The sequence below is a fragment of the Petaurus breviceps genome, unplaced genomic scaffold, assembly GCF_028583685.1.
Source record: "Petaurus breviceps papuanus isolate PSGF00001 unplaced genomic scaffold, PetGlider_PUasm1.0 90822, whole genome shotgun sequence".
NCBI classification, from domain to species: Eukaryota; Metazoa; Chordata; class Mammalia; order Diprotodontia; family Petauridae; genus Petaurus; species Petaurus breviceps.
Window position 1 is genome coordinate 1,985,242 of NW_027187351.1, and position 19,195 is coordinate 2,004,436.

Here is a 19,195-nt window from a genome sequence, read left to right on the forward strand (position 1 = left end):
CTTTCGCATTGTGTGTTCTTGGTTTGAGCTGAACAAGTCAGCTGGGGAGGGGGAGGCAGGGGAGAAAAAACTTTTTTTTGCCATGGCTGTCAGAGATTTGAACTACTGTTTCTACAAAGGAAAACTGGTTTACTTTAGCATGGCATATTTACAGAAGAAAGTTAGATTTACTAATTCCCTCTCTTCCCCGTCTTTTTGTTTAGTTTATGACCCACACTAAGCTATGTTGGACTGCACCCCCCCTCCCCAACCCCCACTCCTTCCCAACTCCAAGTCCTCCATTTTCACACCCTAGAGTATAATAGCGTTTGAAATGGAAAAGCGGTCTTAGGAATAACTCCTAGAAACCACAGTTCAACTTAATTTAACACTGGTTGGGGATATTATTTCAAAGGGAATCAATTTAAATCAGACACTATTTAAGTTGTTTAATTCCTTCGGGGGAGGGGAGAGGGGAGAATCCGATCAGACCCTTTTTAGTATGCGAATATAGCGTTATTCTGTTCTATTATAAGTGACTTGTCATTAGGACTGAACTTCCAATGAGGGACTAAGTTGGAGATTTTAAACAGAAGGTGAGCCGGAATATATATACATCTCATATTCTATTTTGTCATGCTTTGGGCTCCTTGAATAGTTAGGAGAAATGATTCAAAACCTTGCAAAGAGCACATACTATATATAGCACTCCTACATTTTTAATTATGGCATTTAGTAGCTTCCCCTTCTCCACCCCTACCACCACTCCTTCTCACCCTCCTTCCTTGGTTTGCTATTCCGAGGCTCACAAGTTGGGTTTTGTTTTGGTCCCTTTTCCACCACCATCTACACGTCTTCCCACCCCACCCCCTTTTTCCTTCTCATTTTGCTTTTCTCTCCCTCAGTGCTTTGCTTTTAGGAAATTTTGAACATGTTTGTGCAATTTGAGTGAACTTTGGGTCTAAGTTTCTGGCTTTGATTTATTTTCTTTCAGTCCTTCTCTTTTGTGATTAGTATATTTAATCAGTTTTTCTCCGTTTGTTGTCTGTATTTTTGTTTGTTTTACTTTCAGGACCGGCATGATGGAGTCCCCAGCCACAGTTCTAGGCTGTCCCAGTTGGGTTCAGTGTCCCAGGGACCCTACTCAAGCGCCCCTCCGTTGTCTCACACTCCGTCCTCGGATTTCCAGCCGCCCTATTTCCCACCCCCCTATCAGCCGCTTCCCTATCACCAGAGCCAGGACCCTTACTCCCACGTTAATGATCCCTATTCCCTGAATCCCTTGCACCAACCCCAGCAGCATCCTTGGGGCCAGAGGCAGAGGCAAGAAGTGGGGTCAGAAGCCGGCTCTCTACTGCCACAGCCTCGGGCAGCCTTGCCTCAGCTCTCGGGACTGGACCCTAGGAGGGACTACCACTCAGTCAGGCGGCCTGATGTGCTGTTACATTCGGCCCACCACGGACTGGACTCCGGCATGGGAGACAGTCTCTCTTTGCATGGCATCGGACACCCAGGAATGGAAGACGTTCAGGTAAGAAGAGTGTGATGGGAAGGGAAGGTGGGAGGGTGCTTCGGAAGGAAAAAGGGGCAGGGCTGAAGGAGGGAGAGGCGCGAGTTTTCTCCATCATTTTTGCCAAGGTTCTGAGTTTTGAATCTTTATAGAAAGAGAAGTTATAAATGGAGGCCTATAATATGCAACTTGTCACATAAAGTGGTAAATTCTGGGGGTTAAGTTATGGACACCAAAAGTCTTGAGAAATTAGACATAGGGAAGATTATCTTTTAGGATATAATGTCCAGAAATGAGAATATTTTCCCTCCTTCAGCACCCCCTTTCTGCGTATTTTTTATGGTGCTTTGAACAGAGAATGGCAGTCTCTTTCAAACACATCCAGAAACAAATAACTTTAAATTAGTAAGTAAAAAACGAGACCTCCAGAATGGAAGAAGATGAGAGACTTTCCTTTAGTTGATACCTGTCTTTAGAGAACAGTTAAAGCTGCTTTGATGACAAACACACCTTCAGGGAGTCCTGTGAAAAGTCTACATATGTCCAAGCCGGGATTCTCCTATAGTGTAGGGTATAGACTGACTCTTACAGGTAATTTGGGATGACAAATTAAAGACCAATTTCTGAGAAAGAGAGCAGGGTGGGCAAGCAAACATTTAAGGCATTATGGGAGGGCCAGAAAGTGTCAGTTCATTTGGGTGAGTCCTGGATAGCACGTGGGTTGTCTTTTATTCTCTTCTTTTTGTGTACCAACAGTTTTCGGGAGCGGTATTTCCGACCTCTATGTCCAATACACTCTCCCCCCCCCCATCCCATTTCTCCCATGTGCAAAGACATCACGTGTTTTAGTGTTTAAAACAAAGCCTCAGAACAATTTCTCTCCCATCTGTAAACCTACACAATGGGGTCTGGGTATGTGGAGATTAATTTGTGAAACCAAACAAAGAAACAGTCAAGAAGTGATGCATTATAAACAATCTGGGGGATTCTATTCAGGACTCTGTTTTCCATAATCTAAAATGTCTCAGGATAAGATGAATTTGTCCGATACTTAATTGGCACTTTAGAACTTAGACACTGAAGCTTAGTTGCATATAGAATGCATATTTGTATTAAAATTATTGAAGACAAATGAAAGTAAAAGGAAGATGAAATGGTTTGCCCTCATCTTATTTAATCTGTATATATTTAAACACTTAACATGTTGGGACGACATCGAAGGCTATATGTGTGGTCCATAATATTGAGTTTATTGGGTGTTTTTTTTTAAGGGAATTTCACAGTCATTTGTTTATTATTCGGGAAGAAGGTACAGACTTCCAGGTTGTTATGCCTAAAGAATTTTGTCGGTAGAAAAGAATCATATAGTTTTACTTATTTAACCTAGTTTGACTATATGTTTCCAGATACATTAAGCATGTTAGAATAAAGACTATATTTAATTTTATAATGAATCAGCCAACATAAAGCAAACTATTTTTTAAATTAATCTTTCTGAATGAATAAAGTTCGAAGTGTTGAATAATGAATGTATATACTAACATATTATTGATGATGATAATAGTTCTGTCACAGTCCGTGCCTCGGAAAGGAATGTTTTACTTAAGTTGTATTATTAATATTCTTTGGAATAGTTTAAGATCTTGCAGCTATTTTCATTCCACCTTTTTTGTCTGAGGGTTGAGGTGGAGGTTAAGAGATAAGTTTTGTTGTTTATTTTGTTTTTCCTTTGGTCTTGGTCGAAATAGCATGTAAATTTGACTTTTTGAACGAATTCTTGGGATGATAGAGTCAGGTTTAGGAGAACTGCTTTGGGGAAATGATATCAACATTCGAAAATGGAAGCAAAGCTAAGGGTTCCACTTGGAGGAAAGCAGTCAGTAGATAAGTACTTTCGCAAAGGAAGAGCTCCTTCCATCGAAGTGTCTGAACGATTATCGAATTCAGGGGTGATTTCCATCCCTACTTTGACTCTTTCCCCAGCTCCTTGAGGATTTTAAATGAAGAGTTTTCACGTTGCAAAACAGTTCTTGGGAACTATTTTCCACAGCTAGCGGGAGACGCACCAGTACTCTGAAACGATTTGTTCCATAAAGGATTCACCCCCTCCTTCTTCCCACTCTCTGTTGACTCCCTCCGCCCCAAATTCCCACCCTCTGCCACTCCCACCCCCTTTTAGAAGTGAGATGATGGCAGAGGAAAATGGTTTCACTTACTCAGCTGTGATGACTTTAGTTTCCTAAGGTGTGTTATAAGTGGAAGAGGCCGTTCAGTTGACAGAGACCAAAAGAAAGGGAAGCAAAACTAAGGGAGGGCAGAACATAATTGCTATAGGTGAATAAACCTAATGCTTCTCTAGAGAATGATTCAAGGTCCTCTTACGTGGTTGTGAATGGAATTTTACTTGTATTCCTAAATGTACGTGTGTCCTTCCAACAACCAGTTACCACTGAGAATTAGGGTGTAGGCGTTTGTTCTTTTTGGAAAAGGGTTAATTACAGGGTCTGTAAGGTCAGGGCTTTAGCCCAGAGGCTGAGCATCTGCCTTATCGGGGGAAAAACGCAAAGGAAAATCGAATCATTCATTGTTCACAGATCTGTCTTCTATGGTAGACGCAAAAATGAACACACGAACTTCCCATTCCCGCCTCTCCCAGCTTTCATACCTGATAGAGAAAGCATGGGACTGTTTTAGTGAAAAGACACATTGACTCACACGAAGGGCAATGGCCCAGACTGGGGGGAGGGGAGCTAATTAACCAAATGCTTCTAATATTTTTTTTTAATGCAACTATAAAACCCTGTCAATATCTATTTCAATTTACTCTCAGGGGCTATTAAACCAGCAAATCGTTGTTTGGGTTCTGGGTATGCTACATTTCACTCATTGTGTGTGTGTGTGTGTGAACTCAGGGACGAGAGAGAGAGAGAGAGAGAGAGAGAGAGAGAGAGAGAGAGAGAGAGAGAGAGAGAGAGAGAGAGAGAGGATAACAGTATCTTTTTTAGATGTCTTGACTTTGTAGACAACACTTACTTTCCGGTTCCTGTCTCTTTCCTCTCCACTACTACCTAAGCATACAAGAAAGTTAACTTGGAGGTGGAGTGGGGGTAGGGCTGGATAGAAAGGATCCTAGTCTCTTAAAGCAACCCCTGGTATCACTTTTAACTAAAGAAGTCTAGTAATTAAAAGTCTGAGTTGTTTTTCCACGTTTCCGCATGCAGTCCTAATTAAATCTTTACGATCCTCTCTGTGACTATTAAGTGCCAGCATGCTGCGTGAATATCCTGTACAAAAACCCAGCAGGCGGCCGTAATTAGATAGAAAATCAGACAAGAGTCTTCTCATTAACTACAACAACTAACCCACGTTGCTGATGAAGCGTAATATATATGTATATATAAGACACATATATGCATATAAATATGCACACATGTGTATAGATCTAAGTATGCATCTTTACACCCAGAAATGTGTTTCTTCCCCTTTATAAATCTCCTCACAGACATAGATAGATATGTCATGTGTGTATATATCACTAGAGGGATTAAAATCTATTTATATTTCATAAGGAAAGGGAGGTAATGATGTAGTAATTGCAACACTACAATTTATTTTCTAAGGATGCCAACTTTGTTCATTTATCTTATGACAGGAAAGTAGCTTTTTACAAAGCCACCTTGCTCACATAATGCCACACCATTTGCTTAGATTATTTTTTATTAGTGTATTTCTGACTACACACACACACACACACACACACACTTGTTTACCTGCATTAAACACACAGAGAGGATATTGCAGGAGAATGGTATAGAGTTCCAGTTATGTATTGCTCCATGATGACATAGAGACACTTTTGAACCATATAATCTTACTCTGAAATATTTTGCTTTCTGCTTATAGCACTCTAAGGGAACTGAGGAAGCTGGGCTAAAATAGGAGAACTCAGGGACCAGGCAAAGTATCTGTTAGTTTAAGAAATATATTTAGGAGTTCCCCCTATAGAAAATCAAATTCAAAGGTCAAATGTGTATTCAGGTAATCATATAAGTGATCATGTTCATATTCCATTTAGTTAATATAAGAAATAATTTTTAAGTGTACATTACATTCAAGATTGATATTTCTATAAAGCATATTTATACTGGAATCAAAATTGACAAATGAACCCCCCAATAAGCAATTAGAAATTTGTTGCAAATAGTTGTATCTAACCTTAATTCTCTGAGGCAATTTTATAGGTAAGATAGAACACTCTTATTTGCAATTACTTGAGCTCGACTTAGGATTTTATTTGGGAATGGGAAGGAAAAGAGTGGTTGGTTTATGTCATCTAGAAGGAACACCTTCCTAACAGGTGTGCTTCTTACACCCTTGTTGGGAATAAAGCAAGTAAATTATTCAGGCTCATATTTTTCTCATTGCGCAATGAGACGCTCACACATGCACAGAGAACATGTACTAACTATAATAGTTGTGAGGTCCTGTTTGCTTACAAACGTGTTCCTATGTGTTTCTGTTTGCATTCCACTCCAAATTGCTCAGACTTTAATTAAAATCCCATAATGTAAACTATATATATATATATATATATATATATATATATATATATATACATATATATATATATATAAGAAATTGTCCTTGAGTTATTAAGATGCAGGGGGATAAAAGTAAAAAGAAAAATGGTCCTTTATAATCTTCTTAAAATCATATAGATCTTACAGCTGTTGTCAAACTGCTGTAATCTTTAAAAGCAAATGATATAAAAGGCTTATTGGATGCAAAAACATCCATGGATTATCTATGTGTTATATGATAACAAAACTCAATATTGTACCCCAGATGGCTTTCACCTCTTTTCTTCTTCCACTGCAAGATTGTATCATTTGGGTGAATTTCATTTCCATGTCAATTTGGGGGTAATAATAATAATAATAAACCACCTCCCTTTGTGAATTAATATAAATGGAAATAACAGAAACTCCAGTTTGGGATGACATGATTTATGTGTGTGATTCTTTAATATCCAGTCAATTTGAATAGTGATGTTTTTATATTCACAGTCAGTTGAAGATGCCAATAACAGCGGCATGAATCTATTGGACCAGTCTGTCATTAAAAAAGGTATGGATTATCTCCCCAAAGCAGACCAACTTTTATTGTGTATTAATGACTTTATAATATGTTATCACTTTGAGAAAATTCTTTTATCCTATGAGACATAAATCTATGTCCACAATGATATGCCCCTAGTGATTGACTTGACTGACTGTGTGGAATTGGAAGTTAGGTTGGAAGGGGGAGAAGTTTGAAGGGAGGGAAGGAAGAGAAAGAGAGGGGGAAGGAAGAGATACTGTTGCCATTTTCCTGGTCATATAGTCATCTAAAGAGAAAAAAGGACCTTAAATGTGTTCTTGCAATTGAGCTCACGATCAGGATTGTGACTAGCTAGGAAATCCTTATTTGAAAAATATGCAATAATTGGAGTTTGCAGAGACAATGCCATAGTAGTTTATTTTCTTTTTTTTTACTCTTTTGTAATTCTTGATTTCAACTTAGAATTTTAGGAAGGTGAAGATTCCATTATGGGTTATGATTTTCTTATTGTGCCAAATGTATTTGCTAAACACACATATCCCAAGAAACAGTCAGTGCACATTTTAAAATCTTTATACATACATATGCATACATGATTTAATGTGACTGCAGAATCACCCCATACTGTTAAGGGGCATGTGATATTAACAAATGTTTGCAGTCTCTCTTACAGCTGTAAGCAAAATAATTAACTAATTAAACTAATTAAATGTAATTACAATAACTCATTTCGGGCGTATTGCAGCTGCTTTTCTCTCTCTCTCTCTCTCTCTCTCTCTCTCTCTCTCTCTCTCTCTCTCCCCCTCCCCCCCCCCCCCCCCCCCCCCCCCCCCTCTCTTTATCTCTGACAGGCACTGGGAGAATGCATGCTGCAGAAATATTCTAATGCCACTCACACACCACAAATTTAGACACCCAAATGTGTAAACAATGAGATCTTTAATTATCAAAAGGACTGTTATTCTAGGATACAGTGTTAAATACTGTAGGATGTTCTTTAGCAGTGCCTGGAGAATGTCTATACTTATGCTTAATGTCAACAATGCCTGGTCTCAATAGTTTAGTATTCATTTGATCCAAATGAAATTCACAGAGTCTTTACAAGAAAGGATTCTCTGGAAAGCTATATAATGTTCCAAAAGGCCAGAACATTGAAAGGGTTGTGGAATACAGATTCAAGATGGGGTGATGTATTCCAAATTTTCTTTTTCTTTTAGCATGGTAGAGATAACGTATCTCCTAGCTCTGGGGAAAAACAACTGCTCTAGAATGAAATGAGGAAATGTTGGAATGAGGGCATATTGGCATTTGGTTTTAGAATCTTGATGTTGAGTATCAGAATTGGGTAGAAAACTGTTTATGTGAAGTGCTGGTTAAATTTTGCTTCTTGCCCCCATTTAGTTACTTGGGTTTTCTTTTGGCTGACTTGCTTTTAAATCTACATGTTTTTCAGGCTGAATGTTTTGACTTGGGATGCTTCAGTTTTTGTAAAGCATACCTTCTTCTTTGACAGCAAATCTACATCATTGTCTCTTGGGTTTTCCTTTTGGTTAATTGCTTAGTGATTTGTGGAGGGAGTTTTCCTTGTTTTAAACCCATATCTGTGGTAGTAAGGGTAAAATTTTTCCCATAGACTTGCTTTTGTTTGATTTGGGCTAGGGTGTGGTGTGTGTGTATGTGTGTGTGTGTGTGTGTGTGTGTGTGTGTGTGTGTGTGTGTGTATAAAGAAAGAACACTTTCTATGTATTTTGGCTACAGGCACGGTTGGCATTACTCTAGCATAGTTACAGCATGTGGAATCTACGAAGGGCATATAAAACATGAATAATAAGAAGTGGTAATAATATGCAGTCTGAAAATATTTAGAATTAAAGTTTGTAACTGAATGTAGCAGAAGCTATATATCATGACATATTGTGTTTTCATCTATATGTATGTATACATTAATAAAGTATGTGTGTAAATATGAATGTCTTAATGAATAAGGGAGAATTAAGTATATCTTTTAAAATATTGCTTTAAAGTTGCTGGCTCTTTTAAACTGGCACAACTTTTATACTAAAAAGTTTTGTGCTTAACTTTCTGACACAAAACAAAACAATCATATGTCATTATATTATGTTCCAAAACTTAAATTTTAAATTTATTTGTGTAAAAATGCACACAAATTGCTGTCAGTTTTATTGTTCACTTTATTTAACAAATACTGTGTCATACTAAGTGCAGAGAAGATCCCAAGAAGAAAAGCTAAGGACTTTTTTTATCTTAAATTCACAGTAAAAGAATTAAACAACCACTTAACAATCAGTTTAAGATTTTATTACTCTTCAGTCCATTCTTCCTTTCTTCTTTCCCACATCTCTGACTATTCACATCATAACCTTTAACAGGAATGTGTCCACCAGGTTAATTGTGCAATACAGAGGGTGAGAAAGGTGGGTTTCTGAATTGGGTAGATTAAATTACGATAATTGGCAGGGGACAGAGTTGTTTGGTGCATATTCTAATATACTTTTGGAGGTTTCTGTGAATAGTTTGGTTCAAGAAACAGAAGGTAAAGAGCTAATCCAAGACTGAGTATCTTCTAGGATTCTATGTTCTAGAAATCACAGGAGATTGTACCCTAATGAACCTGGGTATTTTACACACATTCTTTCTTCCTAGAATAATGGTAATTTAAAAAAAAAAAAAGCTTTTGGGGGAAAATTAACCTATTCAATCTATCATTTCTGTTGATGTCCTACCGTAGATTCTAGGCTTGTTCTCTTGTTATGTTTGCTATCTGGGCTTAGTTGACATTTCTGAAGTAATTTAGTTAAGAGGAAATGAGTTGTTCCCAGTAGAGAGAGCAAACGAGTGGAGTGAAGGTAGCCAGCGTGATAAATGGCTCTTTCATTTGAAGATCTCCAGAGCTCGTTTAAGGCTAATTTTCTGTATTAGCCCCCTTTGAGCTATTAATGCAATAGGCAGGGACCGTGGCCCCTCATCTCTGAGCTGCCCCATTAGAGCTAACATTAAGCTGCCAAGTCTGAACTACATTGTGGGGTGGGGGTGGGGGGGCGATAATGAAAGGTGCTTTTTAAACTCTCCTAATCTAAACTGGCAGAGGGTGGTTAATACGATTTGAAGGGGGCTGGTCAATGAGCAATCAATAAAGTAATAATGAGAAGGATGCGGTACATTAACAGTCTAAAAATCCAACGAGACATTAAAAAATCATTCTTAACTCTTAGTTCCATTAAGATCAGGAAGGTGGGGGGAGCCTTGCTTATGGAAATAATCACCATTATCATAACACGTTCCCCAAAAACTCAACTCTCCTTTCAAAATATTATCCGCATTAAGAAACCAAAAGACAATTTGTTTGACACCCCAGAGCACAGAAACGTGTCATTTGACACCCTGGAAATTCTGACGTGGTTTAAGTCCAAAGTTCATATATTGTTGCAGTGGATAGTCACCTATCCGTTTCGGTTTTTGTTTTCTTGGTTTCTTTTCAACTTTTCTCTTTATTTTTCTCGATGAACAGTATTCACAATTCCTCCCCCCCCCCCCAGCATAAAATTATTGTATATTTTTCTTTAGCAGAAAAAAAAGGTGTGGTAGAAACGCATTGAATTGGGTTTATAACGATGAAAATCTACATTCCGATTCTGCCCCTTCCTCTGACTAGTTGTGTGACCTTGCACAAGTCACTTAACACTCTCTGAAGTTATATTTCTTCTAGAGTAAGGAATCAAGTTTCGTTTTCCTTGCTTGCCTCACAGGGTTCTGTGGTAGACAGCAAACGAGGCTTGGTGTGAAAGTGATTTGCAAAATGTTAAGCGCTAAAGAAGCCTAAGGTATTTTTGCATAATTATGGGAAAATGTTTTATTTTACTTGAAGGTGAAAGCACCAGGAGAAAGTCGATGCTTTTGCAAGTGTCCGTCCAATCACTTCGAAAGATACCACACACATCCCAACCCCTAGGTTTTTTTTTTTTTCCCATCGCTAAAATGGACCACAATAACCACATTCGAAGTGCAAAAAAAGATCTTATTACAGCCAGCCAAGTAATAAAATCACAGATAGCTGCAGTATGAGACGAAACTTTTGTATCAGGTTTCCTTCTTGGGAGCTGATTTTCTCCCGAAAGTAAGCTGTCCCCTTTGGGCAAAGATCCTCTCAAGTACCATCGAAGCAGAATACAATTTTGTCCTAGGGTGGAATAGAAAGTGGTGCCGGTGTAGGGAAAGGAGGGAACTAGGATCTGAGGAACCATTTCCGAGAGGGGCTGACTCTTTGGAAGACTTCCAAAGAGCCATGTCCACTTGATTTTTTTAATAGCGAAGACTTCTTTCAGGTAACTTTTGTCTTGCCAGGGGGCCTTACAATATTCCGTTCTAATACACCTTACTCGCCCCATGTCCAGTATTAAATTAATACAAGGAACAATTAGAATGAGTTCAGACTTCTCAGTCAGCCAGAGGAACCCAAAGTAGAGATTCCAATCAATCAGCAAACATTTATTAAGCGATCACTATGTGCTAGGCACTGAGCTAAGTGTGTGAAAAGTAACAGTCACAATATTAACACTATTTTAGGTAGTTCATTAAAGTTATATTTTCCTTTGATTCATCCCCCCTTCCTCTTAAATGAAGCTTTGGTTACTGTAATGAAATATTGATTGTTTAATGAACGTTTATCCCCACCTCCCTCTTATGTGGAAATAAAGGGTTAGATTAAAAGAGTTTTTGTACTTTCTTAATCTTGAAGTTGCCTGTGCAATCTAGTAAAGAACTAGGGGCGGGATTGGTGGTGGGGGTGGGGCGGGGGAACCACTCAGCTTTAATGTATGCACAGAAAATTGTAAACATGTAAAGAACTGAAAGCTTCACGCTGAGTTTTGCTATGCTCCATTTCTTTACCATTTCCTGCTGTCGTTTTAAACCTATCTCACTCATCTAGAGATTCGTGCGCTAGAACAGTATGCTCATAATTACTAACAAATCAACCGGGCACTGTTGCTCTGTCGGTTTATTGATAAGCTGTGGGGAAACGGAAGGAAAAAGAAAAGAGTATAAAATATTAGGTTAATCAGGCTCCAGCAAAGTGGGCTGGGGTGTAGACAGGTGATAATGGAGCAGAGAATTTGGAATGGGAAAGAATGCTCTAGGGAAATAGGAGAGAAATCATATTCAATAGAAAGGGTTAAAATCGGAAAAGAAGTCTGGGGCTATGTGTGAGGGCTGGGAAAATTATTTTGACACTTGAAACAAATTCGAAATCAGAAGCAGAACAAAAAAAAATACACAAAATAATATAGGTAGGTACATACATGCATTCATGTTTCTTCGTAAATGAAGCCACTCCATTCATTAGGCACTTTTGATGGCTGATTAAATCAGTAGTATTTAAATGCTAATATATATGCATAGATGCACACATACCTTCTTGTGCACACGTGGGAGGTAGTGAAATATATTCCCCAAAGGAACTGGCTCTTGTCAGGTAAATCAGGTAATTAACAATAGCTAAATTAGAGGGAAGGTTATAAATGTCTCTAGAGCTATGGTTTTTCAAGAGACTGTGTCTCTGGAACTTCCCAAATGTAATAATATCATATATCTCAGGGGATTTTAAGATATCCCAATGGATTTTATTTCATGGCCTGTGGAAAGCAAGACATGAACTTGGCGTGGGGGGAGAAATCCCATAACAGAGGAGGTTGGCTATTAAAAACCCAGATTTCTCCTATGTTATTTCAATTGAAGATGATGGGAGATTACATTGGGCAAAAAATAAGATTTTGTTCAACTTATTTGTTACATCATGTTAAATTTGGAGGTTTGAAAAGTTCTATTTAAAAATTCCAAAAATATTGAGTGTGCCAAAGAGCAGAGAAAAGGATGCTGGTAAATTGTAAGGTTGAATATTTCTTCCAGGCTTATCTAATGCACTTTTCAAGTGTTCTAGAGCACTTGTTTATGTTGCCTTGGGGAATTCACAGGCCATGCATCTCTCTGATGTATCCAAATAGGTGCTGCTGTCCAAATAAAAGTATATTAAAGTTGGTTGGGTGGAGGAATAGAAAGACAGGCCATGCCTAACACAGTCTTTAGATAAACAGATTGACTTTAACTTGGGTCACTTTAAATTTCAAATTTCATTTTCAACCCCTAGAGTGTTTTCATTGGGCTATTCTCAGATGAAAATATTCACTGCTGAGAGAAAGGTGAGGGACCCTGGAGTGAAGACAGCCTTTCAGAATACACTTAGAAAGTCAAACATTGGTGAATCGTATCTACTCTCCATCTTTTTTCTTTTATTGCTCTCTTTCAAACAATCAGTTGGGATGGAGTATTCTGTGCTCTGGACTAATTTTAGTGGAGAGAGAGATGGGAGTAGAGAAGAGAAAGGAGAAAAACCTACCTTAAAACATACAATAGACTTAGAGCCCTGAAAAGTCTGTGTGACTCTTAGGTCTAGTTTTTGACTTGAAAAGCCTATCATAGTTGGTGTAGACTTTCTAGAGCAGAAGCTATATAGATTTGCATGGAGCAATATATTTGTAATTTTGGGATGTCTTTTAAGGGGACTCTAGGTTGTCACAAGGTTCTGATTGTGAAGTTCTGTGGTAGTGAGCAACAAGCTATAACAATGGTGAAGTTCTTCTGTACCTAGTCTGTGAAACTGAAATTATGAAACTTTCAGATGGCATAACATACTAGGATTCTCAGATCCAGGTGGCATAAAGAGATTGACTACATGGATGGGGTGAGGTTAGGGTATTCTTCAGGTCCTAAATTTCAGGGAGAGATGAGCCCCTTTCCACCTAGATTGGAATTTGGGGGGTCACCTTAAATTGAGCATTACCTAAAGACATCACCTAAGAGAAGACACCTATCTATTCACCCTAACAGCATATAAAGAGGGATGGAGACCAGCCAATATAAATTTCTGGGAGCAGGAAGTCTGATTATGTTGCTTGCTTAATAATTACAACATAAAGTTCTTCTTACCTTACCTTCCTTTCCCTTCCTTGTTATTTCCTACCAATCTTGCACAGAAAACAAGAAAATAAAAATAGGATTAAAAGAAAAATTCAGCCTGGAGAGCTGGAATACATCTTAGTTGCAGTGGCAAATAGCTGTCAATTCCGATTTGTTATCAATTTCTTGCCACGATGAAGCAACCTCAGGAAGGCCACCCCCTAACATCATAAAAAAAAGGAAAGTGATGGGTTGATAGAACACCTGTTGTAAATTCTAACTCCTTGAAAAAATTATGAGGTAGTTATTTAGATTAATTTTTAAACATAATTCATGTCACCAAGGGAACTGTTTTCACTTAGAATTTAAATCCTTTGTATGTGTTTCTAGAACAGTCTTTTTTTACCCATACTTTAAAGAATCTTTAAAGTTCTTTTTATTCAAACCCAAATTCCCAACTAAGCTTTGTAACAAGCGTGCTTGTATTCTGAGTTGATGGGCCCCATAGCCACAGTCCTTTCTGTCTCTATCGTAGCTTAGACTGTAGTAAAGAATAATCAACTTGGCTACAATTCTTTCTAAGAGATTTAGTCCATTCTTTTTATTTCACTCTCATGGAAAGATACCTCCAGTAACTGTTTCCTTAATGAATAAGGTCATAGTGAAGGTGAAATTAGCAGAATCAATACAAAATAATATTTTCATCCAATTGGATTTTGGAGACTTTTCTGTAGAGTGCTGTCTGTCCATTTAATTTTTACCTTTTAGAACTACTGTGCCAAATCAACAAACAAGACTGCACTTTTCTGCTTCCTTCACCTAGTTAGCTAGAGAAAGGTGGGGGAGGGATGTTACCCTGTAACCTGGGCATAGATTTTAATTTCTTGGCTACCTTTATTATGTGCTTTATTATTGTTATTTTTCTTCCCAGTTCCAGTTCCTCCCAAATCTGTCACTTCTCTGATGATGAACAAAGATGGCTTCCTGGGAGGGATGTCGGTTAATACAGGCGAGGTGTTTTGTTCTGTTCCTGGTCGTCTGTCCCTGCTCAGTTCAACCTCAAAGTACAAAGTGACTGTGGGGGAAGTTCAAAGACGTCTCTCCCCTCCTGAATGCCTGAACGCTTCTCTCCTTGGCGGAGTTCTGCGAAGGTAAAACTTCTCAGCAACCAATATGTTCTCCCGACCCACACCTCCCCTTGTGACGTTACCGTACAGAAGAAATTGTTAGAGAGTCTGTTATTTTTGCTTCGGATTGGGGAGTGGGGCATAGGAGGCAAAGACTAAGTGATGTCTTCCGGAAACATGGAAATGAATTGTAGATACCAAGACGTAAATGGTGTATCCAAGGCAAGCACGTGCTCAGGAACCCAAACACACACGCACATGCGCACACGCGCACGCTCACACGGCACAGAACTATGAAATTTTCTCAAATTAAATCAGATCACAGCACTGCAAGGGTGTTCCTTTTTTTTTTTTTTGGTCGTTTTCTGTGTGACTGATTTTTGGTGTCTGTCTTTCTTGTTCTGTCCTCTTTAGCGGTGCCTGTACAGCACCCTAAGAGTTTCTTCCTTTTCACCAATGACTCGTTCGCATAAACTCAATATGTGCTTACACATCCGTTGTTCCTCAACAGTGACAAAAGAGACTTTTTCTCTGGTGGCTTATTTCACAGTCAGATGATCAGAGTTCCCCTTTGATGAAATATTTAATGAAAAAAAGCATTCCAATAACAGTCTTGGGAGTAAAGGAGTCTCTGTCCATTTCTGTTCATAATGAAGAGAGAAGAACTAGGTAGATTTGGTTTCTTAGGGCTCTCAATGCCTAGACCCAGTTACCATGGTCTTCCTATTGGTGAATGCTTTCTTGTCCCTTTTACCCTCAGTCCTCTTTGATTCAAGTATACTGGTAATATGGCGATATCCCCCCAACTGAGTTTAGGAATTCCTTTAAAAGTTTTACTTTCTCAATCCGTCATCCACCCAACCAACACATGTACATACTTGTATAACATGTATGTGTATAGATAGATATAATGATAAGCCTGCCATTTACTCACTTCATTCCCTAGTAAAACTGCCCCTTCTCCTTTTCCTTGATTTTGTCACCTGTTAATACAGTGAATTCTCTACCTTATCTGGACGGTGTATCTCCCTTGCTTCCTTCACAGGGCAATGGGACTTTATAAGGAAAGAGAATGGACAGGTAGGTTGTAAAGGCTCGGGAGCTCTTCACAAATACTTATTTGTGTATTTCCTGATTCAGCGACTTGTCTAAAAGAAAATAACTCTCTCTGTGTGTGCGTGTGCAAGTTTTACCTTCTCTGGACTTATATTAGTACCTACACAGTAATGATTCCCATCTGGTATCATTTGTTCTCCGGAGATAAAAGAAAACTACTCAATTTTTAAAATGTCCTGTATTGCAGAAATTAAGCAAACCTCAGCAAACTATCAGCAAACAACCAAAAGGAAAGGGGGGAAAATGTGCTAACCTCAAGTTAAAACCTCTTCAAGCTCCAGTGGTCTTTAGATTGCTAAGTCTAAACTTTGTTTCAGGAACACTCTGAGGTTAATCAGAATGTTAATTCTTGCAATTTCAGAGCCAAATCGAAAAATGGGGGGAGATCTTTGCGAGAAAGGCTAGAAAAAATCGGTTTGAATTTACCCGCGGGCAGGCGCAAAGCCGCAAATGTCACTTTACTCACCTCCCTGGTGGAAGGTAAGCAGAGAATTGCAGTTCATTTTACAGACTGGCTGATCTTAACTATTTTGGTTGTAGGCTGACATTTTACATGTTTCGTGATTAACTGGAAATCATTGCAATTTTTGTGCCTCTATAAGTCAAGCATCAGATTAGATGAGACTGCAAAGATACTTCAATAATGGTGGAGAGCGTGCAGGCAGTATTTCATAGAAGCGACTGAAAGTTAACTCTTCGACTAAAATAATCGGAGAATTTAAATCTGAGACTTCAGAGGTCATCCAGTTCTATCTCCCATCCCAAGAATGAATCTCAATATGTAGCAATATGTAACCTCTATTTGATGTAGTTAGCATGTTGCCTTAGGAACACACCTGAGAATTTTGGGGAAATAAAACAGAACTTATTTTTTACTTATAAAATGGAAAGTTTAAGAATCATCATGTCACTCCTGCTGTCGTTGCCCATGCAGATGACATTGCACATATTTCTGAAATATAACTTAATCAGATTCGTGATTCCTTTTGCATCCGGAAGAAAATACAGAAGGGGTCAATAATACTCTATGAGTAACCATCCTCTGCTTTTTCACTAGCCAGTTATATGCATTCCAATTCACTCCTTAGTTTAGCACAGTCTGCTTGTGTTGTGCAATAAATAAGACTGTCTAACCCAGTGCAAAATCAGTGGAGTAAATATAAAATTCAATCTGTGAACAGAGAAAGGATAGGAAATCCATTCAAATGGTCCTAGCAGGAAGCAGTTGTGGAGTCCATTATATGCTTTGTTATATAGACTTTTCAACTGCAAAATTATCAGCTTGATGGCCTTAAACTTATTCCTTGTGTATTCAGTCTCATTATTTTATAGTCAAATCAATTTGAGGGTATGGATGAATGCAACAAAAATCGATGTTTTTGTTATTATGACATCATATGTGCAATGATTAAGAACTACTCACACAGATGTTGAAAGCAGCTCTGCATTTTAATGTCTCATTGAAAGTGTTACCTGTGCTGAAGGCTGCATCTGGACAATTGCCAGAGTATTTATGAACCTGTCTCAATAATACTATGGATTCTGAATAAGCAAGATATTTCATTCAGGTTCAGGCATGACTTAGTATATCCATTGCTGGAAAGATGGAAGGAAGGAAGGAAGGAAGGAAGGAAGGAAGGAAGGAAGGAAGGAGGGAGGGAGGGAAGGAGGAAAGGAAGGAAGAAAGGAAGGGAGGGAGGGAGGGAGGAAAAAAGGAAGGAAGGGAAAAAGAAGGAAGAGAGGGAGGGAGGAAGGAAGAAAAAAAATCAAGGTTGGCATCAACCTATCATTTAGAAGTGAGGTTCCCAGTGAAGAGGAACCCAAAGTCCGTTTAAATACCACCACTTGGTTAGCAGTTCTCAAGTTGATTAATCTGTTAGTCTATTACGGGAACTCCCTTTAATAGTCCCTTTAAGTGACGTTTAAAAGTAAGTCACTCTCGTTCAAAATAATGTGGTTGTGGAATTATTAGACGTATCTGTTTTGCATGTTCTGAATCTTCCCCCAGAGCACCTGAGGCGGTGCTTTAAGAGTTTTTTTTTTTTTTTTTAAAAGTTTTTTTTTAAAGAACATGGAAAAAAAAAAAAAAAAAAAAAAAAAAAAAAAAAAAAAAAGGAAAGAAAAAAAAGCTAGTGGAATCTCCCCCGAGAGCCTTAGTTTTCTCCAGCTCCCAGTCTTCTGGTGGCAGAAAGTAGGAGTTTGATGACACAAACCTCTGGAGGGTAGAAACCTGAAACCTGACTAGCAGGGGAAGTGACAATTAGAATTAAATTTGGAATAATTATTTCTTTCATGAATGCATGTGTGCATGTATGTATGTATGTATGTATTATCTTTGGCCACCTGGAGTTTTTTCCAGTGTGGTGAGAGAGTGAGAAATGTAGTGACACTTGGATTTTTAAAAGGAGGATTGGTAATGCTTTGGAAACGGGGAGGAAAAGGGTCTGAAGAAACAAGGAAGAGAGTCTTGTTGGGCAATAAATTGCCCAACTTTTAGCTCTTTTTAGCTCTCTCTTAGAAGCAGCTTCGGAATATAACTTGTTACCTTCTTAAGACAAACTTGGGATACCAGGGACCTTGAAACTGACTATTTAGACAAGACCAGGATCAAGTTCAGGCTGAAAAGACGTTCAGAAGCTGGCCTTGATGTGGGGGTGTGGAGCAGAAACATTTCTTTCCCCTTTGCTTTAAGAAGTGCTAGTCTTTCATTCGCCTACCCCGTCCCTACCTCCCCGCCGCTCTCCAAAACCGTAGCTAGCCTCCCCACTCTCCTATGTCCCTACAGAGTGGGGAGGGGAAGTTGCTGATCTCTGCTATCCTCTTGGACACGTTTAGGATCCCATGTTGATCGTGGCTTCTATGTGTTGGTTTTTTTTTTTTTTTTTTTCAGGAGAAGCTGTTCATTTAGCTCGGGATTTTGGGTATATTTGTGAAACTGAATTTCCCGCCAAAGCTGTTTCGGAATATCTAAACAGGCAGCACACCGATCCCAGTGATCTGCACTCCCGAAAGAATATGCTTCTGGCTACAAAGTGAGTGTCACTGTTCCCCAGTCTTCTCTGGTCCCAGCCTTTTTTAGCTGAAGTCATAGGATCTTGGAGGTTCTGCATTTTTGACCCGCTTAATCTTAGAGCAGTCAGTGGAGGAATTTTCTCCCGGAAAGCGATCTCTAGTTCCATCTCTTTGTATGTAGGCCCTGTGCGGCACTACTGTATCGCTGTATCTCTCTGGGATGCCGGTTTGGATGTGGGAAAAAGGTGAAAATGAATAATGGTACCAGCCCCGGGGATCTATTTTTCCTCCCTCCCTCCCTCCCTCCCTCCCTCCCTCCCTCCCTTCCTTCCTTCCTTCCTTCCTTCCTTCCTTCCTTCCTTCCTTCCTTCCTTCCTTC

General features: G+C 38.9%; 1 protein-coding gene across 3 annotated transcripts in view; it reads left to right on the forward strand.

The window, feature by feature from the left end:
- Nucleotides 1-19,195, forward strand: part of TFAP2B (transcription factor AP-2 beta) — a 31,749-nt gene that overhangs the window by 4,407 nt on the left and 8,147 nt on the right. For all 3 annotated transcript variants that reach the window (XM_069070577.1, XM_069070579.1, XM_069070578.1), the window contains 5 exons: nucleotides 1,052-1,510; nucleotides 6,556-6,616; nucleotides 14,493-14,712; nucleotides 16,166-16,284; nucleotides 18,695-18,836. In XM_069070577.1, coding sequence (XP_068926678.1) covers nucleotides 1,052-1,510; nucleotides 6,556-6,616; nucleotides 14,493-14,712; nucleotides 16,166-16,284; nucleotides 18,695-18,836 — 1,001 coding nt within the window. The remainder of the gene's footprint in view (nucleotides 1-1,051; nucleotides 1,511-6,555; nucleotides 6,617-14,492; nucleotides 14,713-16,165; nucleotides 16,285-18,694; nucleotides 18,837-19,195) is intronic.